This window comes from Dreissena polymorpha, chromosome 12 (assembly GCF_020536995.1).
Source record: "Dreissena polymorpha isolate Duluth1 chromosome 12, UMN_Dpol_1.0, whole genome shotgun sequence".
NCBI classification, from domain to species: Eukaryota; Metazoa; Mollusca; class Bivalvia; order Myida; family Dreissenidae; genus Dreissena; species Dreissena polymorpha.
The window spans coordinates 39,648,186-39,665,693 of NC_068366.1; the positions used below are offsets into that span (position 1 = coordinate 39,648,186).

The 17,508-nt window shown below is 33.4% G+C and overlaps 1 protein-coding gene across 2 annotated transcripts; it reads left to right on the top strand.

The window, feature by feature from the left end:
• Positions 1-12,487: 12,487 nt before the first annotated feature.
• LOC127853805 (uncharacterized) lies at positions 12,488-17,247 on the top strand. Of its 2 annotated transcripts, XM_052388585.1 has the most exons (4): positions 12,488-12,580; positions 13,334-13,620; positions 14,185-14,243; positions 14,379-17,247. In XM_052388585.1, exon 4 carries the CDS (start codon positions 14,512-14,514, stop codon positions 16,951-16,953), a length of 2,442 nt encoding a protein of 813 aa, XP_052244545.1. In that variant the 5' UTR covers positions 12,488-12,580; positions 13,334-13,620; positions 14,185-14,243; positions 14,379-14,511; the 3' UTR covers positions 16,954-17,247. The 2 variants fall into 2 exon arrangements, with proteins under 2 accessions (XP_052244545.1, XP_052244544.1); XM_052388584.1 differs by lacking the exons at positions 12,488-12,580; positions 13,334-13,620 and having other exon boundaries at positions 13,835-14,243.
• The last annotated feature ends 261 nt before the right edge of the window (positions 17,248-17,508 follow it).

The window sequence follows — 17,508 nt, forward strand, 5'->3', positions numbered from 1 at the left end:
TAATGCCACCTTATTTAGATACAACTTTGACAATGCGATGGCAGTTAACGTTTCGAAAATATTAGTGCACAAATTATTGAAACTCGAAAAGAAAACATATATAAAAAATATAGGTATTGTTGAAGAATAGTTATTGATAAATACAAATATAGAATACAGGTTTTATAGATTACACCCAATCTAAGACTGAAATCTTTTCGGAGTAAAAAGGGCATTTTCCATGCAAAGTTCAATGGACCTCGATACAATAATTCAACACAACATATGAAAAACATTCTAACTGTTCTTGCCGTTACATTACGCATCAAAGCGCCTCTTGAAACCATTCTTTGCATACATCATAGCTGGCCGACATTTTAAACACACGAGCGATTGCATTGGTCCAACGCGAAGGTGTGTCTTTAAGTTGTGAAGTTATCATACTTCAATCGGGTCTGATCGTTGACAAATAGGTCACGCGAGAAGTATATCGTGTTATATCTTAAAATATGACCCAAACTTTGTATAAAATATTGCAAGATATGTACATTTCCAGAACGAAAATTCTTTTCTGCGTTTAAAAATAAGACCAAGTTTGTGGAAATTGCTGCAAAATTGATGAAGTTATAACTGTTCAAAGCGATACACTCTGTTTTCGGGTCATTTTGAGTTGAATAACTTGCTAAATATAAATTTGAAAGTGATTTTTTTTTCAGAGAAATTGATATTTTTTTATAATTTGATTATGTTTCATTCAAAATGATGTGTTCACTTAATAATATCATAGGCACACGCTAACAACCTGTGTTTAGGGTCAATCAATTTAAGTTTAACTAATAGATCTATGCTTTGATTTGAGTTTTTTTTCCCATTGAAAGTTGTATTGAACTGTATGGGAAGCTATATTTTTGAAGTAACAGCAGATACAAAATGCATAATTTCTACCTCAATAAGACCACATTAGGCCTGCTGCTCTTAAATAGGAACTAGTATACATATAACACTGTTTTTATAACTACACTTAAGGCTTTAATGATTGTTTCGTTATTTTTTGCAAAGAGTGTTTTAATGTATTTGAAAATTAACTTAAAACGCACGAAATATGCACTTCAACATACTTATTATCTGGTTAAGTGTCTTTGTGAAGATGAAAAATGCACGTTGACACATTAAATAGTATAAATGCTGAGAAAATGCAGAAAATACATTTTTTTCTGTTAAAACAGTGTCTTGACTGCATTTTCAAGTGTAATATATGCGTATTAAATGCAGAAAAACACAAGGCCAATACTGTTACATGAAATGTGCATTAAATGCACTTTTTGTAATAAATACTTAAGTGATACAGAAATTATCTTGTCATAACGTTTTTAACAATAATACCATTTTTATAATGTTTCTTTTGAAATGTGTCACTTATGACATTTGCACCACCAATATGATATAAAATGTGTGCTTATATCCTATTTCATTACACTATATTATTTGTATGATTAATATTTTCTGCTAATAAAATATTGTATCTGCCACTACTGTTTTGTTGTATGAAAATTACCGTTAAAATTCAATTGAAAGATCAAGAGATTAATATCAACGTGCTGCACCCTGCTCCCTTTTATGTGACTTGGTGTTAATTATTACCTAATCCTATATGCCCGTGGGAAAATTTGCAGATTTGACAAATACGTCTTAACTGTTACTCCAGAGTTATCCCTTACCTGTATTTAATTTAATTCCCGGTCTGAAGTGCTATTTGACAAATCTTAGTTGTTGACAGTATTCAACTTATTTTTTTTTTAATTTGTAGTTGATCAGATAATATCCCTCTTCAGAAACAAGATCAGGTCAACATAGCATGAAATGAAAAAAATATGTCATAGAAAAAAATGGCAGTAAAAAATTACTAGATAATGTGCCTTGAATCTGTGATGATATGGTGATGTATTGGAATTCTCATAAATAATGTGACCCATAGTTAATAATTATATATTAACACACGCATGAGTGACGTCATATTACAATTCAAGCCTATACTTTATCCAAACAATGTGAATGTTGATGTTATGTTTTTAGACCTTTTAGTGTTGAAAAATTAACATGCAACATTGTTAGTGAAATTAAATAAATTAAGTGACAATTAGTTCAACTGATTTGGTTCGATGCGCATGCAGATACAACATGTCTTATGCAGAGGACAATAGCAAAAATGAGTTTCACATTGTTTAAGTAAATAAGTAACAAAGTTAATAGGGCAGAATCATCAATTATTATACTAATCGATTACGTATGCAAAAGGTTTTGCTGGCATATTGGATATGGTATCTACCTGTAAAAAGGTCCGGCTTGATCCCCACTGGCACTGAGTGAGATTTCTCAAAATCATCGTTAACCCTTTCCCATTAAAAAGCAAAGTGAACATGGCTATGTGCAAACAGCATAAACCCAGCACAGTCTTCGAGTAACTCGACGTATGTTAAGGTTTTATGCTGTTCAGTGTTTGTAAGCCTGCTCATCAGTATCTAATGGTTGGAAATGAAGCCTTTAAACTTGAATAAGGTGTTTAATTTGTTTAAGTAAAGATAGGGTCGAGGAAATCTTGTTGATTTGGGGGCTGATAAGCCTGGAGCAAAAAAGACCCAGATTTAAGGCCAAGGCAAATTAAGCCCGAGGCTGCATGATCCTGCTATACTCTGAACAAGTATTGGTTCTACCGAGGAAACAGGCTTGAGTGTTTAAGTAAGCTTCAGACTTTAAGTGAAATATATCTAAAATAAATTGTTTAAAATTAATAATTATTTGTTAAAATAAACATTCTGCACAAATTCAATTATTTATTTTACCTGTATTCAAGAATCTTTTCAATCTTGATGGCCAGTGAACTATGTCAAAAGTACCATTACTATGAAACACTAGTATCTTGAATAATGCAATGCTCAACAGAAATGATGATGATGATAATTGTACACGATGATGAATGATATACTATTTCTAAATACCACTTTAACTAACAATTCCAATACCAGTTCAATTGCTTTGAACACAGTTGAAAATAACACTCTTCAACTGTAGAACCGTACCACATAGAATAAATGTCCACTGTTTTTTTCGAGGCTTCCTTGCGATTTAATCATTTACTCTAACATTTGCAAATGTTCGGCCATATTGAAAATCGTTCAAAAGGGCAAACATAACATCAGAGGCACTTTTAAGCAATAAATCTACTGCTGATCCATAGTGGTATTATTCAAATAATCGATGAAATACGTTAGAAACGCTTATTAGTCCCCTACCGGTTTCACCGGAGGGGACTTATGGTTTTGTCTCCGTCCGTCCGTCCGTCACACTTTTCTGCATCCTGCGATAACTTTAAAAGTTCTTAATATTTTTTCATGAAACTTGGAATATCGATAGATGGCAATGTGGACATTATGCACGTCATTTCATTTTGTTCCTACGTCGAAAATTGTGGTTGCTATGGCAACAAATAGACTAGAAATAGTGCTGAAAATGGTGTTTTTTCTGGATCCTGCGATAACTTTAAAAGTTCTTAATATTTTTTCATGAAACTTTGAACATGGATAGATGGCAATATGGACATTATGAACGTTATTTCATTTTGTTCCTACGTCAAAAATTGTGGTTGCTATGGCAACAAATAGACTAGAAATATTGCTGAAAATGGTGTTTTTTTCTGGATCCTGCGATAACTTTAAAAGTTCTTAATATTTGTTCATTAAACTTGCAACATGGATAGATGGCAATATGGACATTATGCACGTCATTTCATTTTGTTCCTACGTCAAAAATTGTGGTTGCTATGGAAACAAAAAAAAAATCTGACAATGGTGAAATTTCTGACAATGGTGGAGCCGGTAAGGGACTTTTATTGCTTGGCAATAGTCTTGTTATTTAAGCGATTTTTAAGGATGATAGTCCATTAATTAATATATAATAAAAAATCTTAGTCAGTATTGCTATGTCGCGTTTTTAAACATAATGTACACATTTTTTTTTGAATGTTTTTCATTATTTTTAATCGTCATTTGATTTGTGAACAAGTCCTTTCAACCGAGATGTCGCTTCCAAGGAAGACTACTGCTCATTGACCTATATAAAAGTCAATACTGAGTTATCTCGTCTTGGGATTTTCCACTGTTGAATGAAGCGAATTCACCAATATATCAGCAGTTTTAGCTCCTCACCTTCACACACATACACACATAAGTGTAATGTAACCGTTGTGCAAGAGGTTGCTAAATCACACGGACAAAGGTAATCATTTATCTCGTACATTTATTTATGTGGTCTGTAATAACTTGTGTTAAATGTAATAATTGTTGATTTTATGAAGAAATTGATATGACCCGCTAGACTTTATAAATATTCTTGATTTCCCCAAAAATGACAACCATAGACTCTTATGTTATGATGCCAACCTGAGTGGCCTGATAGTTATGTTGTCTTTAGGTGCATAACAAGTAACTTTATAGTTGATATATAGTTATATGATATTAATGAAAGAATTCCATTTTAAACGTTTTTAAAAGAATTTTTTTTTTCATATGACATGAAATTAAATTGAAAACACATGGTCTATAGTCTATTGGTCAATAAACAATGTATACGGACATGTTAGTTTTTTATTAACAGGTTGGTTTATAGTCCTCTTAACAGCAGCTGTATGTTACTTTAATTTTCCCAACTCGCAGACAAGACGAAGTGGGTGCTTTAACGCGTTTATTTCTTATATTGCAAATAAAAAGTATGCCTAATGGATTTCAATATATTAAAAAAAAACAGAAATTGAATTATTCAAACTAAATATTGCAGCGGTCATTTTTTAGCGCGTCAACATTTTATTCATTTACTTTTCATTAAAAGTAGTGTTACCACATGGTTTATTTTTTATTGATTTATTTATTTCTAACAATTGAATAAACAATTTTCTAACATGGATACACAATCATGACAAATATTTACTTAATTTCAGACGTGTAATTCATCAGTACTTCAGCAATAATTTCACATTGAAGTGTATTAATAATCACTATTAATTTAAAAAGCTATAAAATGGAAAACATTTTTTTGCAATAAACACATGCTCGCATTTGTATACTGTTGTGGTTTTGAAAATTTTGGTAATATTTTTGAACATTTATAGTTAATATTTTATTTAATTAAATGTTATTTTATTCCCAAAACATTGTAGTGTTGCATGAAAAAACTAATTACCAAAATGGTTTGACGAATGTTGACCTCACTGACATGATTTGTGCAAACTTAGAAGTGAACCACCAAATAACTGTCTCACACATAATATGAAAAACCATATCCTTTCTGTTTTAGAGCATTTTTTTAAGTTATGTACTACATAATATTTAATTCTATACAAATTGTGTGACCTCAGGGGCGGGGTTAGTTTTTACCCCAGATTTAACTAAACGTAGAGGTGGAAAACTATTTAATTGTATACACAAACTACATGTATTAAATTCCCGACAATTGCGATTTCAGAGAAAATTTCTTAAAATACTAGTAATCGATATTTATAATCGATGTATACATGACTTATGTGACCTCTGGGGCGTGGCCAGTTTTAACCCTCGGGACATGATTGGAACAAACTTAGCAGAGGACCACTATAAGACGTTTCATGCTCAAAAACAAACTGCTGGGCCTTTCACTTTCAGAGATTTGTTTATATAGTTTTCACTGCAAACAAATGAGAAAAATAAGGAACCTATAACGCGGGCAAGACGAATGTTTACCCCTAGGACACAATTTGAACAACCTCATCATGCGATGTTAAACACTAAATATCAAACCATGAATATAGTATTTGCCAAATTTTTTTTAAAAGTTACTTACCATACATGTGATAAGATCTTAACGACAGGAATTCAAAGGGTTTCATTTTACATTGTCTGACTCGACAATTGCACAATGAGTAATTCACGGCATGTATTGGAAAACATTATGATGATCACTGATTCATTTGGCCAGTTATAATGGGTATGACCCTATCCCAACCATTTTGAAATATTCTATTTACATTTGTAAAGGGACATTTTCACAGATTTTGGCATGCATTAAAGTTTGTCATTTAATTCTTTATATTGATAAATGCAAACATTGGATCTAAAAGCTCCAGTAAAAAACAGGAATAAAATTGAAGAAAGAAAAAAAGTAACCCTCATCTGGACTCGAACCACTGACCCCTTGAGTAAAAGTATTTCGCTTAGACCACTCGGCCATCCGTGCTCATACAATGAAATATGTATTTTTATACTTCATATAAGCAATCGTCGTAGTACCACAAATTATAACGACAACAACAAAACTCTCCAAATTATTCAATCGTTTCGCGTCGCAACGCTTTATAATTTTCAGGTTTTTAAATCGTCAAAAGATGCATTGATATTTTAGAGCGTTCAGTATTACTGTTTCCTCACAAATATCATAACTACAACGAAAATTTGCTAATCTGAAACCTTTTGTTTTAAATTTTGTCAATTTACCAAAACGTGAAAAGGCCCCTTTAAAAGGTACCATCAGTGTAAAAATGAACATATTTAAATACCAAAGCATGAGGTTTATTGATCGGGAAAATTTGACGTAATGAATTCACTGTGGGGAACAATTTCTTATCTCAGCGATTTGAAAGAGATATGAGTTGTATAAAGATATCAAACACTATGATTGGGCCATTTAAGAATTTCAGGTGACTGTGTTATGTGTAATTAACTTAGTCATACAAGTTCATAAACTCATAAACTGTCTGAAGATAGTCGTCAAAGCGGGCGATTAAAATGTCACTCAATTGTGTCGCAAATCGACCGCAAAACCTTTAAATAATTGGCCTCAATCTTTTCGGGCATACTAGAAAACTCTCGACCGAGTTCGGTAACCAGCAAGATTGTCTGAAGCGCTTCTTATTTATGGTACATGAATTGTAAAAAGTGGCAAAAGGAAACCTGTCCGCCCTTTAGTTCAAATACGAGTTCTGTTGATTGTGTCAGCACTTATGTCCATTGAATTATCTAATTTTCCCCCCAAAAGTAACCTATACCTATGAACGGCGTAATATCCGATGTGTTTGTGTTTTGTATTTTTGACATGTGTTGAATTTTTCGCCAAAAGTGGAATGTGAGGGCATCCTTGGTGATATAAATTTCATCGGTCACACGGTTGACCACCGCGGCCTCGGTGGTTCGCGGTGAAATACAGGTAAATGTGATAGGACATGTATATTTCGATATTGCAGACCAGCGCGTGTGTGACACACACAGTTATAATAGTACCGAACAAAGTCATTATTAAAAGAAAGTTTTTTAAGCTGTTACTGCAATATATTCTATGAGTCAAATAAAGTTTTTACTCAGCTTGAATAAACACATTAATGATTAACGGTAGGAAATTGAATGTGACCAAAACTCCTACAAAACAAACACACAAACCATATCAAAAAACTATTAGATAAGTATAATTAAGCATAGCCGAGTAATATTCTTTGATAAATAACTATCTTTAACAACAATTTGGCATACCTACATTTACATAACCGTTTTGAAAAATTCTGCTAACCAATAGCGATTTTCAGCTAACATTATATTTTGAAACCAATTAATAGTATTTTTGGAAAATCCTTGTTAACGTTTTGAGTAGTTCGTGAAAAAATATGATTGTTTTTTAAATGTATAACTAAGTGAAAGGTAATGTAAGTTGAATAATTCGCATAGTGAACGAATTGGAAAGTATATGTCTCTTAGGAATGTTGTCATTTAAAACTGGAACATTAACCATGAAAACATCTAATTGATTGAGTCGGAAACATTTCTTTGCTGTGGCCAATATGTATCCTGCTGAATAGTAAACATATGAGATGTCACAGTATTAGTCAGTAATATTGCTACAGCCAAACAGTTGCAGTTGGTTTTTTAGAAATCATTTTACGCACATCCTGCTCTGATTACATTAATCAGTTCTAGACTACGGAATCAAAATCACGACAATTCAAGTTTTACATTGATACTGTTAATATATGGATGTTTAGGTGACGCGTAATGCAACATGATACACATAATAAACCTGGTGCAACTCCTTGACTTATTTAATTTCAGTCATGACGATGTTTCAAATGATTATGTACCTTAGTGTCTCTTTCCCACCCTATCTGAGTCATTTCATCAATCCTCTTTTTAGTCTCATTGGTCCAGTGTGACATGGTGGCTATATGTTATCTTATTTTATACGCTGGTATGGAAAATGTTAGTTTTATGATAACCCTCTGAACAGAGCAGGAGGCTGTTTTAATAGAAATTGCAGAAGGGGGCAATATCAAAGTGAGACATAATAGAGTACTACATGAAAGACCCAAGTCCCATGTTCATGATCACAATACAGGTTGGGAAAAGGTCTTCCTTATTTATTCCCTTGTAATGTGTATTCTTTATATGCAAATTGTAAGCAAGTCATTACATTATTTCTCCACAGTCATTAATCTGATGAATGGTAATGGTATTTACATAGACAGACAGACAGAAAGACAGATAATTTATTCAGACTTATACAAAGTACATTGTCTTAATACTTACATATACACATTTGTTACATATAAATAGTATTATGGTTCATGTCATTGAATTTACATGTTCTGAATATTTTACATTAAGTGTTTAATATATGTGAACTACATAAACCAATTCAAAAGATTAATCATGCAAATAAAACGATATTCATATTGACATAAATAGAAACAAGATGAAACTATATATCTATCTATCAACTTTTCACTGTCGAATATATTATACGAAAGAGGAAAACGGTATCTCGAATGTGAATAATATACGATGAGTGACTGTGGTAACGTTTACATGTAACAAACAATTTAAGATATGTTAATGGGCTTTTGTATAGAAACAATTGTGAAGGACAATGATATATGTCATGTTTGCTTTATATCAAACGCAGGTGTAAGATAGACAACAATGCGCCTTGCGTTTCATTAAACATCATCACATCCTAGTTTTCAGTTACAAGGCAATATCCAGTTGCCAAACCTCTGTTTAACAGTGTAAAGGCTATGACGGTATTTGGTAGGTATTTGTTGACGCGCTATTTCATGGTTATGATCACCTATAGTAATAGCGCTAATCCGTTTGTTTGTTAGATATAGTATTTAATTAAAAGCACGTGTTATACGAATTTACACACACATCTGTTTAAACGGCTTGTTACTGACCTTGTACGATGAGCATTGTTATCAGAACAAAGGTTGAACGTCATCAAATTGACACGATTTGATTCCAAGATGTAGTGCATTTTCGACAAAAAGCAACAAAGACAGCATACAAACGTAGTTTACCAGTATTAAATTCAAGTGCTCATGACGCCATGATTAATATGTTAAACGTTGTACATAATGTTCATCCCCGATTAAACTGCAGAGTCGTAGAAAATGCCATGATTAATACGTAAAACGTTGTACATAATGTTTATCCCCGATTAAACTGCAGAGTCGTAGAGAAAACAGACACCTAAATTGCGCGAGTTTAGAATGTTGATTTCAATGTGGTGGTTTTACATGTCGCGATGTGGTTTTGGAATTCGCATTCTTATCGCATGTAGATATAATCAGTTTCAATACGACAAACATGTTAGTGATACTTTTATTCAGCCATGAAACCATTTTATGGTGCATGCTTCATTTATAATGGCTATATAACACGCATATATAGTAACATTATGTCACAGTAAAACCGCAGCTTTTACATATTAAATATCGTAAACACATTGTACCGATACATTTTTATTTAACTACTTTAGATACCCAGTCTTTTTCATAAAATCTATAAATAAGAAGTTTATTGTTATTTTAACAGTTTGTGGGTGAATGTGCAGAATCTTAATCCGCCCATTGATTTGACGTCATTGAAGATGTATATATAAAACCAATGAATCGACATAATTGATAGCTCGTATATTCATAGAATGCTTCAAACTATACATATCAACCATTTATCGGCGTAATGCTACTGGTAATGTTAGTGTGCTGGTGACTGACAAGAGCTGAAAATTATAGTATCCAAGTGGTAGAATAGCCGAGCAAACGGTCTTGAGGTAATTCTTGTTTATGAAAGTCTTCAAATGTTTAGTCACATAGCAATAACCGTTCAAAATCAATCGGGAAACCTCTATCATCACAAACAAGAATACAACAAGAAAACAAAACCCATGAATGGTCGATGTATAAAAAATTATGCGGCCGACATTTTGGAAATAAATGGCCGCCTTGTTATTTTGTTTGGTGGCTAACGTTTTTTTTTTTGAAAGAGCACATATTAAAGTACATTCATTGAAAGTTTGGTGCTTGCTTACAAGTTTGCAATATTGTTCTGAGAAATGGACCTAAATCCCCAAGCTATAGGCAAATATTTTACAGAAACGGCTTGATTTGAAGTTAGAATCAGATGTTGATACTATACTATGGTTTAGTGCCCCTAAATTCGTGCTTTTATTCCCCGTTTATTTTCGTATCGCAACAGTACCGACTGTTATGTAAAACTTATTTTAATTGACAATAAAATAAATGATAACTCAAAACATGACAACAAAATGTAATATATTTATTAGCAGATACATATTTCAAAATAAACAATTGTATACTATATCGCCTTTAAATGGAATAATAAGACAACGCATATGCACAATAATACCGTTATGTGGTCGTTAATACAATAATACCGTTATGTGGTCGTTAATACAATAATACCGTTATGTGGTCGTTAATACATTCGCATAATTTGTGCGAAATAACGCTCTAGCTATATATTTGGCCAAATAAAATGTAAACACAAACAACACGAGGAAACCAAACAAATCGTTTTTTTTAAGAATGCTACCTAGCACGACATTATAAATGCAGTCCTGCGTAGGAGAGTTGAGGAAAATTATTTGTTTATACATGTACATATATAAACGCAATTAAGCTCAACAATATTAACCTGACCATCAATATTAACCTGGTCATCGCGAACTTCCTTAGCCCTGGACTAAAAGCTTGGATTGGTTCCTACATTCGCATTCGGCTTCATTCGTGCAAGAAGTTAATGAGGCCATAATTGTATTTTTAGTAAGGTGTGCTACAATAGTTCCAGCACGGAAGCTAATAAAGTCGTTCTAGCGGTATTTTAACCCATTTATGCCTAGTGGACTCTCCCATCCTTCTAAATTAGATCAATTTATTTCCAAAATTAGGAATGTCTAGTATATTTATTTCTATAAATAGAATATTTCTTACAGAAATTCCTTCAAGCAAACAGCGCAGACCCTGATGATGAGACGCCGCATCATGCGGCGTCTCATCTGGGTCTACGCTGTTTGCCAAGGCTTTTTTTCTAGACGCTAGGCATAAATGGGTTAATAGATGCATGCATAGAAGTCAAAGCCATGCTAATTTTAGCGAGTTTTAATACTATTTATCGCAAGTATAGAAAACGTTATTTGTAACCCCTTTGTCATATCTTTACCCAAATAACAAAACAAAATCAACACAGAACTAAAACATCAACGAATATCCTATGATTATGAGCCTTAATTTCCAATCACGAAACAAAAAAACAACAAGAGCTAGACATTATTATAGAATCTACTTATCCCGGTGTAATAATTGGAACGGAAAGCTTGATCCGACTGTTTCGTCATATGAATTCTTTTCCCATGATAAATTCAAAGTATACAAGAGAGACAGAGAGCCAAACAGGAAAGGTCAATGCCATGGCGGTGTACTTGTTGCAGTTAATAATAAAGTTCTGTCCTCAGAGACAATGGCACAGCAACCAGATTGCGAGATAGTCTGGGCTGTAATTATAATCAAAAACTAAAGAAACAAATTAATTTGGTTCTTTTTACAGACCACAACCAAACGATAAACATCACTTTAAACTCTTAACATATCCTTTAGAAGAATAAATACAAATTCCAAATATCTTTATATACTAAGTGGAGATTAAACAGATTGAATTTCTTAGTCCCACACTCTCAAATATAAGTGGTTGTGTGGAACAGTTTGATATATAAGATCATCATGAGCTTTAGAGAAGTGATAAATTTCTATTGAAAATATATTTGCTTTCTGTCTTTGTTCCTTTATTATAGTGCTTTGCATTTATACCACTTTCGGTGTATACACATATATAATATTTGTTTTTAGCGTGAATTGTTATGAACACACTGTATAATTCTTTGAATGCAAGGAATGCTTGTTTTGAGCTTTGAATGCGTTTGCACGAATATGAATTATTACACGTGAATTATAATTGTCATAAATGTTATTGTACGTGTCAAATTATCTTTTTGATTAGCATTACTTCTGGTTTGAACTGGGAATTCAATTATGGTATCATTTGAATTAAATTCGCTGTGTAACAACGACCATCTGTAAAAATAAACAAAACACCATCAGCATTGTGTGTAACCTTTGCAGCTCACGACGGTGAAAATAAAACTCATACTGTACCCGCAAATGGCGCAATGCCATGTGTCTAAGCGAGTGTTATTGTGAGAAATTGGATACTTATTGGACATAATTTCACATGAAATGGTGAGTATTATTGTTGCATTATGATTTGTGAATGTTTGTATGCAGTTTGAAATATCACATCAATAAAACTTCACTTAATTGTTGGTTGAAACAGTGTTGAACATGGGAAAAACCCTGTTACTATAAATAGCAAATATCAAAGCAGACGGCCGTTGACATTTCATTAATCACTTTTTATTAATTGTTTCAATTGGTAGTTTTTAAATGAAATAAAAAAAAGTGATTGTTAGAACAGACCAGCTTCATCGCTGTCCAATCCTCCAATCATCCCATTGAAGGATGCAGAATCTTCCTGCCGTAACCCAAATTCGACGACACCTAAATTCGACGATGTTTTGTTTTTATCGCGTTATCGGAATTCACGCGAGATTTAAAAGGTGATGGTCGTTTATGTTTTTCCCGCGGTCTACTTCCGCTTTACGCTCCTGATGATTTCCAAAAATAATAGAGATTTCATATATTTTTCAACGAATTTGCTCTGATAATTACTTTTCTTCACATCTGACTAATAATGTCTAGATATGTACCCGTTTTCTTACTGAAATGGTTCGTAGTACACTGCATTCTCTGCTATTGATAGTAAAGATAGTAAAAATCACGTGATATGACGTCACTCGCTCAACACTTGCACTTAGAGTGTTTGAACATTTATTAGTTAATATTAAAATGTTTTCTCATCTTTTACCAGCTCTTCCAATTTTAATATTTCTGTACTGCTAAAGTTAATGCTCCTTTTCTTTCTTTTTATTTCAGGTGAAGATGCGTCTGCTTGGGATGCCATTTTGGAATTGGATAACAGGAACAGGAACAGGAAGTGGAAATTTGGAATGGATTGTGGGATTTAACATGGATGTTAAAGTCCTAACGCTGCGTTAATTAACGCTAGCGTTAAAACTTGTTGAGCAACATGAAGTTAACGGCTGATTAAATTACGCATTAGATATAAGCAAAGCTACCAATATTCGTGTTGTAGATGAACGGTTTCATAACGACCATTATATCGCTCGATTGGTCACTGTCGTCTCGGATACTACTTTAAAGTAGGTATATAATATATAACTTTTAATTATTTCCACTGCTTTATTTAGAGCATGGATCGATTATAATTAACAATTTTTATGTTCATTAAAATTAAAATAGATCTATAAAACACACCATGAGCAAAATCTAACATTAAAAATGCAATAGGTTTTACATGTTAAGTTATTGTTTTAATTTATCAGGTTTTACCTACCGTTCTCGGGTTATCTTCTACGGCAGATCGAGTTAAGCTTTTTAGACCACGTAGACACGATTTATCTAATACAAAGGGAACACAAATTATGATATGAATGAGGACTACGCTTTTGAGATAAGCGGCATTTTAAGGATATGTATAAACTTTGGAGTCGTGAGAACAGCATGTTTTGGTAGAAGTGGTGAACATAGACAGAGGGAGTTGTTGTATTGTTAAGTTGAAGCGGATGCAATCTTAAGAATTTTACGTCTGTTAACGTTTTAATGAATGTATATTTAGCAACAGGAAAAGTATATAGTTGGATTATATTGTTTGTGTCTATTATAGGAAATTTTGAATTATTTCCTGCTTGTTCTTTGGGCATTAGAAACCGAGAGCGGGATTGAAAGCACGAGCGGGGTCGTTGTTAGAAGTACCAAATACGTTGTATGTATTTTATTTTACTAGTTTCATCACAATTTCCAATTATTAATAGCATGTATGTATGTTTCCCTGATCATGTTCAATGCATATTGTAGTTACTTGGAATTATTTACTTTTTATTATTATTTTCTATTTTAGGACGGAAACCAAAGCTCTGATCGTCATCTACTATGTACATGTACAAGAATAATGAAATATATATACTTTTATTTTGACTATGACAAGTGAAGAACTTACTTAAAGTTTGAAATGCACGCTATTTACTGCAGGAATGTCATGTTTCAAATCATACATAAAAAAGTGCGTGAAATACAGTTGGTTTATTTTGTTGACGATGGCTCGTAACAGGCGCAGCAAACGCAAACATACAACAAGGAAAGAGAAGAATGCTTGTACAATATCCCATGTTGTGGCAGGTATTTCGACAGATGATAAAGAATTCTCAGGGAGACTTTCACTTGTTCTTGATAAATTAGCCGTCAATAAACATTTAATACAGTTTATAAGGAGAACAATGTTATCTTATGAACGGGAAATGACACTGAAAAACAAAGCACTTGGGGGTAACAGACAAACTTATATATTCGGAAGTCAAATCGAGGGCACTACAACAGCTGGAATGAAATCTGACGTAGACCACTTATTTCGTTTTGATATGTTTCGTTTGTTTCTTGATTCAGAAAACCCCCCAATTCAGCCGCATGATCACCAAGTCGTGATAAAGGTGAGCACAAAAGCCTGTGCTTCACAGTACTGTTTTTTAACAATGATTGAACCATCTACGCAAGCAATGCGTTTTAAACAATTAGATCCAGATAGGGATCCTGTTGATCTCGTTAATTTTTTTCATATTCATATTGATTGGAGGAGAACTGACGGTAAGATTGCACATACAATTATGTTCGATGCCCTAAACCATCTTCCAGAAATACTTCAGCAAGCAAAAAGACACGGACCTGCAGAAAGTATATATAATATGGATAGCGTTTACGCGTGTTACTGCAACAGTCTTCCTAAGCAATGCAAGTTCGTTTTCGAAAGGCCTCGTCCCGGTCACTGGCCTACGAAGAAGACGTTGAACAAAGCCAAGAAATATGGCGTCTTTATTGTTCCACAGGGTCCCCCCAAAAATACGAACATATGCACGAAAGATGATTTTGATTATCAATGGCGAATTTCAACAAATCTAACTGAGCGGCTATTGATGTTCAGTTTAGATACAGTACATATGAAAGCATATGTCCTGACAAAGATGATTAGAAAAGAGTTGTTTGTGCCAGAATATCGAGACAGGCTGAGTACATTTCATTTTAAAACAGCCCTTTTATTTGCGGTCGAGAACACCCGACCTGATGAATGGATGGAGGACAATCTTATCAAGTGTGTCAAGAACATACTTGAAACTTTGAGGCGCTTCTTGAAACGACGCTATTGTCCACACTTCACTATAGAGAATGTTAATCTTTTTGATGGGAAAATTGAGAGACGCGAATTTCAGAAATTGGTGGATAAGATTACATGTGTCAGTAATTCACTTCGCACAAAGATCGAAAATATACAAATGGACAACATTGGAAAGACGCTTATTGAGTTCAGTACCGCAAACAATGAGCGCAACCGAACTTTCAAGAATTGTTCAGCACTATTTAATAACGTATTGTGTATGTCTTATACTACGGCACACTATTTTTATGGATTTGAATTTTCAGAAACACCTGTCAATGAGAGAATGGTTTTAATTGAAATCGAACAGACACGCTTAGAAAAGTATTATCGCGCCCCGTTAGAGAAATACAGAAAATATGACTATGCTTTATATGACCTCAGTTCAACTCTTGCTTGTATGGGTGCTTCGGCGTATTTAGAACAGAAGACTAAAGGACTTGAATTCAATCACGCCGGCATCAATAGAGCTAGGAAAATGTATTCCCTATCTCTAGAGTCTGATATCATTGGTAACTACATGCGATATGCTTCTTTTCTTTTCTGCAATAGAGAATATGATGAAGCTTGTACATATTTTGACCTGATTGAAAAACAGATAGAAGAAGATAAAACTTCTAATCTCATTTTCCAGTTTTTTGTTTCTCCATCGGAGTCATTAGCATTGCAGATAGCAAAGCAGTCACGCAAACAGTCATTTAAGCAAATATGGTCTGTCTTTTTGAAATTCAGACCAGCAGAGGCGATGTGTGTTCCTGAATTCCTGCGTTATGAAATGTACCGAGGGAGTTTCGGGGACTCTACTTCTGGTTTTCCGTTCCCATTTTATAGCCCTTTTGGCTGCATTTGTGTGCAAATCGAACCCTATCTCTACTATCTACAGTACATGACATACAGGGAACTTCACAAAGAACCTCAACAGTCGGAAGCTTTGATGAAATTATCGACATATACTGAAATTATTAAACCCACACGATTGATCTTCTCAGAAGATGACGAACTCGTCCTGTCATTTGCTCACTTTGATACCTCTTTAAACATGCTAGGGCACTGCTTAGAACTGGAGCAGAAGTTGAAATCGGCGTGGAAGACTTACACAACTTCTGTACATATGGTACCCGACGACAATGCGTCCCTCCTGCACATAATTCGACTTCTTTGGAAAGCCTTTCAACGTCAGCGGATTTGTGGACATTTTAACAATATTTTCGAACTGCCCAAACAAATCAGTTTACTCCTGGACGTGTTATGCGACTTAAACCAGAGTTAACACTGACGATGATTAATAACCTCACATACCCCTTTGACACGGATGCTTAGGTTTGACAATGAGTGCAGTTGTTATAAACTTTTATTGTTAAAGTATGAAGTAACATGTTGATGGTAGAATCATATCATTCAACATTTGTTTAAAGGTGTTAAACACATTATTATTATTATTATTATTATTATTACTATTATTATTATTATTATTAGTATTATTATTATTATTATTATTATTATTATTATTACTATTATTATTACTATTATTATTAGTGTATAAGATTGAACATTAAACTGCTCTTTTTTAGTATACGTATTACATTTTTCAAACTATTGAATGTGTAATAAATTTGTATCGAACCAAAGAAAGGTATGTTTAACTGGAGACACAAACTCGCGAACGGGACATTAAGCAAATTATATCGTTAATGATAGCTGTATATGAGATACTGATTTTGATATTTACCCAGATATTGAAACCGTAATCCCACGCTCAACTTGTGACCCGATTGGAGACTACCTTATAGATATATGCAAAGCTATCAATATTCGTATCGTGAAT